Here is a 9,998-nt window from a genome sequence, read left to right as displayed (position 1 = left end):
TTTTGGGTACTGGGGATCAAACTTGGGTCCTTGGGCTAGTGAGTCAGGCTCCAGAACCACTGAGCTAAATCCCCAGCCCCAAAATAGGAAATTTAAAAGTGTTGATGCACTGAAATATTAAATATTCACATATAATAAAAAATATTTTAAAGTTTAAAATCACAAAGATTAGTACTTTTGCAAAATGAAGGGAAAGACAATACGTGATTGAAAAATACAATGAATATTTTTTTAAAATTTTAAATTGATTATAGTAAAAAACACATTGTAAGGCTGGTCATAATGGTACATGTCTGTAATCCCAGCACTCAGGAAGCTGAGACAAGAGGTTCCAGCCCGGGCTACGTACATAGTGAGTTTGGGGCCAGCCTGAAGCACATAGTGAGGCCCTGTTTAAAAAAAAAAAAACATTGTGGGCCAGGGATTTAGCTCAGTGGTGCTGCCACCTGTCTCACAAATACAAGGTCCTGAGTTGATCCCCGGTACCATTAAACAAACAAGCAAACAAACAAAAAACCAAAAAGACACATTGTAACATCTAGGATGGGCTGTGCGCCATGCCACACTGTAATGTCCTGTGGTGGACAGCAAGCCATGGCTGTGCCAGAGCATGCAGTTCAACCCAGAGAATTGAAGAGGCACGGACGGGATTTATCTCAGTGGGGCAGCTGCCTGCCTGGAGAACTCAAGGTCTGGAGTTCACTCCGTACCAAAAAAAAAAAAAAAAAGTTTAAAATAAAAGAAGACAGTTTATTTGGAGATGAGATAACAGACAGCTACTCTGGGACCAGAAGGGAGAATTTAAGAAAGTGAATTGCCTGTGGATTTGTCTGAAGCATCTTTTATTGACATTTTTGTCCTCCTAGGCTCTTGAAATCGAATTGGCTGTCTGGCTTGTCTTTCATCCTAACCTTGGACTTCCGGCCAGGCTACCTTTCCCTGTCCTTTGGTGGAGGGTTAGATTTGGTTGAGGGCCTTATAGACTGGTAGTTTAGGCTAAAGGATTAGGTAAAGGGGAAGTTTGTAATTCTTATGTTAATTGAGCTAAGCTCTGAGTTCTTTGCTTTTATGTTTCTAATTCCTCAAGAATCTAGCTGCCTTTGCCCTTCTAATTGCTGGAATCTGGCTGCAGAGGTCTAAACTGCCTTACTAATTATTAGTTAATGCTCAGTGAGACCGTCAACCTCTTTTCCCTACTACAGTACCCTCTACACCATCACCGTTACTTCTCAGAAGAACCCCGCATACACTGTGAACACCCTTGTCCCGTCATTCTTGTCCTTCTCTGAAGCAGTTCTAGAAGACTTTCTTTATTTCTTTAGCTGTGCCTTTGTAGCTGCCTTGATGTTGATGTCTTAGATCAGTTCAAAATGTTTGCCTTTCATGATTATTTTGATTTGGAGAGCCAGAACTCTTGGGGTGTCAGAGGTGGTGAACAAGATGGCTTTTTTTTTTTTTTTTTTTGAGATAAGGTCTTGCTATGTAGTTCAGGCTGGCCTTGAACTTGTGTAGTGATCCTCCTGCCTCAGCCTCCTGAGTTTTGGGATTACAGGTTCGAGCCACTCAAGTGTGTATTTTACGAGCCTGTGTTTCCATTAGATGATGCATTTCCATTAGTAGAAGCATTCACTATTTTTTCCTACACTTGTAAAGAGACTCAGGAAAGAGGACATTTAAACAGTAACTGTATATTTTGATAACCTTGTATACCAAAAGTATAGTGGATATACCAGAAATTGCAAGGTTAATGTAAAAAAAAAAATATTGGTATCGTGGAATCGTATATGGGCTTGCTGGTTACAGTGGTCTCTTTTTTAGTTATAGAAGTTTAATTTCATTATGCTCTCAGATCTCTTGTCATCTTCCCTTACTCTTGAACTGTATACCTAAAACTATTTTAGAAGAACCTCTTTAGGTGCAAAAATCCCCCTCCCTCCTGCCCGCCCCCACTCTGTTGCCCAGACTGTCCTTAAACTCCCAGTGATTCTCCTGCCTCCCCACTGCTGAGATTACAGGCGTGCACCATCATGCCTGTCTTGAGAAGGTGATCTTGTAAATTGTGTTTTATGTATGTATTTCTCAAATCCTTATTAAGGCTGATAAATCCTGTCTTCATCTGAAAGGATTACTGGCGTGCCATAAAATATTAAGCTAAATTTCTTTGCATGGATTGTTATAATTTTGCACCAAAGTTTTGTGTTAATTTTGATAATTTATAAACTAAAATATGACTTCAAAAATTACTGTTATTTCTGCTGGTATTGGGTTGAAATCCTGTTAGGTCACTTATTCTGTGATGATTTTCATGTAACATACACAATTAGAAAAATACTTTGGTCCTTAATGTTATTCTTTGTAAACTAACAAGAATGTGATTTTGACACAGATTTTTAATTGCTTTCGTCCTCAGGGAATCAGAAACAACTTGTGTAGCCTCTGTCTAGAGTATAGTTACTCATTTTGCTAATTACCAGATCTCAAAATGATGACAGCCTCTATAATTAGAAAGATACAAGAATATTGTAATACATTAAATATATGGGTGCTAATGAAGTATCATTCACAGAGTGAATTTTTACGACATTTAAGAAAATAACCTTTGGAAATTATTCTCACCCTGGTTGATTTTATTTTTGAATCATTTCTGTTAAATTTCTTTAAGTTGTTATTGCCAAGTTAGTGCTGCAACTAAAGAAAATGTTTACCTGATATTTCTCAGATCTCTGAGGATTTCGAAGCTTCAGCTTCCTACTTAATTGCTTTCCCAAGGAATACATTTTCAAGTGCTAAGGAAAATAACTGAACTTTTAAATAATATAGTTCTTGTACTTTTTATTTTGAAAGGGTTCAAATAAACCTCAGCTGGGAATTTATGTAACTGCTTGCAATCTGAATCTTATTACTTCTTGTTGGAATGCAAATGCTGTTTTTCTGTGCGAAAAATGTGATTTATAATCAACTTTACTGAGGGGAGCTAAAAGTTTTTACTATTTTGGTTACATTATATCATATCCCTTTATTTTATTTATTTATTTATTTATTTATTTATTTATTTATTTATTTATTTATTATTTTTTGAGACAGGGTCTCACTATGTAGTTGAGACTGACCTGGAACTCACTGTGTAGCCCAGGCTGGTCTCAACTCAGCAATCCTCTTGCTTCAGCCTCCAGAGTGCTGGGATTACAGGCGTGCCCCACACCACGCCCAGCTATCATATCCCTTTTAGACATTTAAGTCCTAACTCAAGTTTCACAATGTTTCTAAGTGAGGGTTTGATTATTTGGCTAATTTGAGAATTATTTTTTCCTTTTTCAAGCTTTTCACTTCTTAGAGCCTTTTTATTCTAGTTATCTTTCTTAATAGTTTTTTCACCATTACTATCTATCTATTTATTTATTTTCTCTTATTTAAAACTCATGACTTAGTGAGACCAGACTTTGCCAAGGATGTTGGAGTTCCTGTGGTATTGAGCATCCAAAATATGTAAAATTCTTGGAGTACAGCGTTCAACTGATAGGAAACTACCAAAATAGAAGGGCATCTCTCTCTTTTTCTGTCATTCCTTGTATCGAGAAGAGGAGACAGACTTCACAGGGATCTGTTTTTAATGAAAAACATTATCTTTTAAAATGAATTTTAAAATACTATACTGACATTGTGTCTAAACTTCCTAGGTGACAGCTGTGTAGTGTTGGTGTTTTGCTTTTGATGTGTTGCTTTTAGTATTCATTTTATTTGACACTTCAGGCTAAAACAAGGAAAAATTATGTATACAAGTATATATATGTATACATACATACATACAAAGATACAAATTCACTCATACAACTTCTATAGGTTTTTGAGACCTGAGATTGTATATACTTCTTTTTGGCACCAGGGATTGAATTTGGGACCTTGCTCTTGCGAGGCAGGTGACAGAACCTCTGAGCTAAATCCTTGGCCCTGTATATGCTTTTGTTTTGGGGATAGAAGGCATATACATAAAAGTGTCTACATTTAAACTCACCTTTAGGGCTGGGGAGTTAAGTTAGCACAGTGGTTCTGCTGCCTGCCTTGCAAGTGCAAGGTCCTGAGTTCAATCCCCGTACCAAAAAAAAAAAACAAAACAAAACAAAAAACCTTTAACTTTTAGTTTATAAATTTTTAGACCAGTTAGACATTATGTTAGGTCTAAATATTTGCAGACAAACGAAAAACAAGAAAGCCGGAGTGTGGCAGTGCACACCTGTAATCCCAGCACTGCGGACAAAGGCTGAGACATGATCTGAGTTCAAGACTAGTATGAACTACACAGCAAGATCCTGTCTCTCTCCCTGCAAAAGACTAAATATTTGATCACTTATTTGCATATTCAGACATAGTATCATATTTCTGTGGTACTGGGGATTGAACCCATTGCCTTTTCACTGAGCTATAACTCCAGACCTTTTTTATTTTTAATTTTGAGACAGGGTCTTGCTCAGCCAGTAAATTCCTCAGGCTGGGATCAAATTTATAGTCCTCCAGCCTCAGCTATTTTATATGGTTTATTTGGCTGAACTGATCTGCTTTGAAAGTCATATCAAAACCATATATTGGCTGGGGATTCAGCTCATTGGTTCCACAGCTTGCTTCGAAAGTGCAAGGTCCGGATTTCCATCTCCAGTACCAAAACAAAAAAAAGCAAAAGCAAAACAAAACAAAACAGAAAAACAAGTAGAAAACAAAGTAATTCATTTCTGAAGTACAGTAGGCTCGATTGACTGATTGATTGATTGATCGATTAATACTGGTAATTGAATTCAAGGCTGCTCTACTACTAAGCTACATCTCCAGCCCTTTTAAATTTTGAGACAGGATCTCCCTAAATTGATCCCACTGCCTTGAATATACAATCCTCCTCCCTCTGCCTCCTGTTTAGCTTGGATTACAGGCATGTTCTACTGTACCTGGCCATCGAAAGTTTTTATAAAATATGAGAAAGCAAAACTCTGGGCAATAAAAAGTTACCTATTAACTTTTCATAGACAATTAAGAAGTGTGATTTTTATTCTACTGTTTGTATTCTGTACAATAAAACACATCTTTAGTTATTGAGCTAAACAACAAATCAGACTTTCATCTTTTTGCCCCAGTGTGGAGTATTTTTAATTTAAACAAAGTCTAGTGGGTTATTAGCTGCCCCTTAAAGATTAGGCATATTCTCTATAGTGATAGGGCAGAATGACATTAAATGCCAGAAGAGTTTACCTGTATTATTGCATACTTAAACAGTTAATGCTACCATTTTTATTCCCTCATTCATTTTTTAAAATATGCAATAAGATAAGAGTTTACCAAATAGTTTGTATTATTGTTATTATTATTATTATTTATTTGTTTATATGTTTTTTGAGATAGGGTCTCACTGTGTAGTCCAGGCGGGTCTTGTGCTTCTCAGCCCAGGCTAACCCTCTCGCTGCAGCCTCCCATGCTGGGGTTATAGGTGTGCATGCCTCACCGTGCCTGGCCCTGTGATCTACTTTTCAACTCAATCTTTTATCAGTCATTGCTGGTGAGCATTTTAATTAAAGACTTTCCTGTCACTTAAACAATCTTGTTTTATACTAAAAACAAACCGTAGTAATAAATTCCAACAGTATACCCTGTTTCCCTCTTCTTCCTCCTCCTCCAGATGGCAGATTGAACCCAGGACCTCACAGGCAAGGCCATCACTCATCACCGAGCAAGCATTATCCTACCCCTCTTGATGTTCTTTAATTTTTATTTTGGGTTTTTATTTATTTATTTTTGGTTTTTGGAGACAGGGTCTCACTATGTAGTTGAAACTGACCTGGAACTCACTATGTAGCCTAGGCTGATCTCGAACTCAGAGCGATCCTCCTGCCTTAGCCTCCGAGTGCTGGGATTACAGGCGTGCACCACCACGCCCGGCCATATGGCTTGAATTTTGAATGAGTTGGTGCACCAATCTTTTATGCTTGGCTATTTTCCCCTATTAATAGAGTTTGCCTGTTCTGTTGTTGTTGTTGTGTTGTTTTGTTTTGTTTGAGACAGGGTCTTGCTCTGTAGTCCAGACTGGCCTTGAATTTTTGGCAGTCCTCTTCCCTCGGCCTCCTGAGAGCTGGAATTACAGGCCCACACCACCATGCCTGGCATTGCCCGCTTTTCTGTAAATAAATCTTTTAGTCCCCCACCTCCTTAGTACTGGAGATTGAACACAGGGCTCCTACACTGAGCTATATCCCCAGGCCTTTTTTTATTTTTAATTTTGAAGAAGATTCTCACTGAATTGCTGGGATTTTCTATCCTCCTGCCTCAGCCTTCCAGGGACCGAGCCACTGTGTTCATCCATGTGGTTTGTTGGTACTGCTTGAATTATTTTCTTAGAATAATTTTTCTGAGTATGAAGTTGGGGTAAAGGATGTTAATGTCATTAAGTTAACATTTTCTTTTCATTTAATATTAATGCATTTAGTCTTTAACATACTTCAGTTTTATCTTTAATAGAATGGTAAGGAAAGTGAAATCACCTGTAATCCTGCCTCCAGTAGTGAGAACCTATTGTTAACTCTTTTGTTAAATATATTTTCATTCTTTTAATTGCAAAGCCTATTTTATGTTTTCTGCATAACGTAATTAAGGGAGATCTCGTGTCAATTAGTAGACATCTCTACTACAGAATTTTTTTTTCCTTTGCTTTTCTCAGTTGGGTTAAAAGATTAAAATATGTCACATATGATTTGCCATTGTACCTTTTTTAAGATTAGATTTAACTGGTTCAGTGGAATGGGCATTGCCACTTAATGCCATATTTCAGTCTGCTTATTTTCCAAGAATGTAACCGTCTCTGTATAAGAAATTATCTTTGTCATCTGGATTACTTTGGTGCCTCCATATTCTGGGAGAAGAACTTTTTATCTCCAATTTTCATGCTAACTGGTTGAATCCACACTTACCCTTAGAATCTGATCCTACAAGCTGCTACTGTTGCTTGCGATACTTTACCTTCAGATTTTTCTGAAGGCATAACAATTCCTTTGGTTACACTTTTGCTGCGCTTCATTTAGTCGATGCTCTGTGCTCTGTCAAACAATAGAAGCTTTCTAAATGTCTGTCCTGTCATGGCTCTTTTTAAGGGTACCATTCAGTGGCACTGAGTACATTCACTCCGTCATGCAACCACTACTGCTGTTCCCTGCAGAACAGACCCTTTCATTAACCCAAACTGAAATTCAGTGAAACAGAGTACTTTTATACCTTCTGTGAACATTTGTCTCCACATATAGGTCACAGTTCCTGTATACTTTTTCTACTTGTTTATGTCCTTATGGCAGCATCTTCCATAATTAGGGGAATTCTCTAGAGAACAGATAAGAGAATGAGTAGACAAATTAAGGATGGTTATAAAATTGGCTTTGGGGCTGGGGATTTAGCTCAGTGGACATATCGTGCCTGCTTCACAAACACAAGGTCCTGAGTTTGATCCCCATTGCCGGAGGGTGGGATGGGGGGATGATGGCTTTGGATGTTGGTTTCCCCTCCCTACACTAAAGAATTTGTCTTCGATTTTATACTAAAAGCCAGTGTTACTGGATGGTTAAATATATAAACATTTTGTAGGTAATTTGACATTAATATAGCTGTTTTATAGAGAAATACTCCTGTGGTAGTAGAGATGTTCTTTTGCCAAGATGAGTGACTTTCAGACAGGCTGAGGTGTAGTGAATTGCTGGGGCAGAGTGGGGAAAGGTATATATATATGGGACATGTCTAATTTGAGAAAGTGGGTGTTCATTTGTAGAGTATTCTCCTGTTTGGTGTAAGAAGATTGAGAAACCACCTCCCTATACATTGATTAACTGGTTAGAGATAGGTTCATATAACCTTGCTTTTAATTGTAACGTTAGTTTTTAAATATTAGATGATTGTGAATTCTTCTAATAAGAGCTTTTGCTCTCTCCTAGGATTGGCAGCCACCATTTGCATGTGATGTTGATAAACTTCATTTTACCCCACGAATCCAGAGGCTGAACGAATTGGAGGTAACGTCCTCACTAGTGTTTTTGGGGTATTTAGAACGGTCCTTCTGAAGAGGCTTTGCAATAATTAATAATATTGGTAAAACAAATTAAGGCTATTGTAGCCATTGATTTTTGTCAGTCATTTTGTGCATATGAATCCTACATTTAAGTGATAATCACTGGAATTTAGGTTTTCAGAAGAGTCAATGTTAAACCATACAAGAGAAAGAATTCTACAGCCTAATTTTCTTCCCAGTGCATAACTTCATTTAGATTTAAAAATACATTTTAGCTTCCCAATGAAGAGTGTGGAATATGGGAGATTTTCTAGAGAACAGGAAATATCTTCAGTTTTTATGCTCCTGAAAGCTTAAAGTACAGGGTGGATGAGATTTAGGGTATCGATAACACAGAGACAGGTTGTTTACTTTAATGTTTGCAGATCTGATTTTAACACTGAACCATGTTTTGTTTTTCTACGTGGAACCAGACATCCTTACCTTGAACAGAACATGTTTAATTGCATAGCTATTATAACATATCATGTCTATATTTTTAAGTATTTCAGTGGGTTTTTTTTTTGTTTGTTGTTGTTGTTGTTTTTGTACTGGGGGTTGAACTCGGCACATTGCATTTGCAAGGAAGGTGGCAGAACCACTGAGCTAAATTCCTGGCCCTTCAGTGTGTTTTCAGATTTCAGTTTGAACTTGAAAATAGAAGGCACACTCTACCTTGAGATCTCAACAGTGGCGTGGAACGCCTGAGCACTGACCCTGAGTTTGAACTGGTGTGCAAGATAAAACTCCCTAAAGTGTCTGACTTACAATTTATAAGGAGAGGAGAGAAAAATGGCCTCTACAGGATAGTGATAATTTGTTAGAGGCATGACTTTTTAAAAAGCTTTCCTTGTTTTCTGCTATCTTTAATTTTAGGGCTTATTAAAATTGATATAGAATCACTGTTGTAGACTTTTTATATTTGTGTTTGAGCAAATGAGATAATCTTCATTTGTAGGGCCTATACTTTTAAAATATCCTGTCATAAAAAGAGCAAGTGTTTGGCATATGGGCATATAGGGTTGTCATATAATTTTAAGTAGTGACATGAAATTGTGCTTGCAAGACCTCATTTTTTTAGTGTGTGTGGTGCTACAGATTGAACCCAGGGCCCTGTACATGCTAGGCCAGGTTACTACCTTTTGAGCTACATTCTCTGCCTTTTACATTTTTATGTATGTATGTATGTTTGTTTATTTGTTTTTGAGATAGAATCTTGCTATGTAGTTAAGGTTGACTAGAGCCTCACTATGTAGCCACAGCTGGCCTAAAATCATGATTCTCCTGCCTCAGCCCTCTGTGTGCTGGAATTATAGGCATGCACCACCATACCTGGCAGAAAATTGCATTTTATTTTTTATAGTACTGGGGATTTAACCTAGGGCCTTTACATTGAAGCACAGCCCCAGCACTTTTAGAAATTTTTTTGTTTGTTTGTTTTCTTTTGGTACCACGGATTCTTTTTGGTGGGGGTGGGGTGGGGTCCTGGGGATTGAACTCAGGACTTTGCGCTTTTGAGGCAGGCGGCCGAACCACTGAGCTAAATCCTCTGCCCCCTTTTAGAATTTTTATTAAGATAGGATCTCATTGAGTTGTTCAAGCTGGCTTGGAATTTGGGATCCTCCTGCCTTAGCCTCCCAAGTAGATGAGTTAGAAAATCTAAATGAAACGCCTTTCAGAGTGACCACTCATGACAGAAGGTTTTACTGAGCATTTAAACTTCTTGCTTGATACATGGTAGGGTCTTTAAAAGAGTTTTTAGCCAAGCATGGTGACTCATACCTGTAATACCAGCACTTGGGAGGCTGAGGCAGGAGGATTGCCAGAAGTTCGAGGCCAGTTTAGGTCACATAGTGAGTTCAAAGCCAGTCTGAGCTACATATGGAGACCCTGTCTCAAACATAGTACATATGAGATAGTGATTACATTCCTC

The 9,998-nt window shown here is 37.8% G+C and overlaps 1 protein-coding gene and 1 pseudogene across 2 annotated transcripts in view; one reads left to right on the top strand and one right to left on the bottom strand.

The window, feature by feature from the left end:
* Positions 1-9,998, top strand: part of Kdm5b (lysine demethylase 5B) — a 69,242-nt gene that overhangs the window by 18,492 nt on the left and 40,752 nt on the right. The window contains exons 1-2 of one of the 2 annotated variants that reach the window (XM_010645072.3): positions 5,462-5,539; positions 7,953-8,030. In XM_010645072.3, the coding sequence (XP_010643374.1) occupies positions 5,477-5,539; positions 7,953-8,030 (141 nt within the window). In that variant the 5' untranslated portion in view covers positions 5,462-5,476. Of the gene's footprint in view, positions 1-5,461; positions 5,540-7,952; positions 8,031-9,998 lie in introns of those variants that run through there. The other variant, XM_010645073.3, reaches the window with a different exon arrangement.
* Positions 6,811-7,228, bottom strand: LOC104876844 (annotated as a pseudogene).

This window comes from Fukomys damarensis, unplaced genomic scaffold, assembly GCF_012274545.1.
Source record: "Fukomys damarensis isolate Sample0158 unplaced genomic scaffold, DMR_v1.0_HiC HiC_scaffold_11, whole genome shotgun sequence".
NCBI lineage: Eukaryota > Metazoa > Chordata > Mammalia > Rodentia > Bathyergidae > Fukomys > Fukomys damarensis.
The sequence above is the reverse complement of the archived record's forward strand: the minus strand, read 5'-3'. Positions and strand labels throughout refer to the sequence as shown.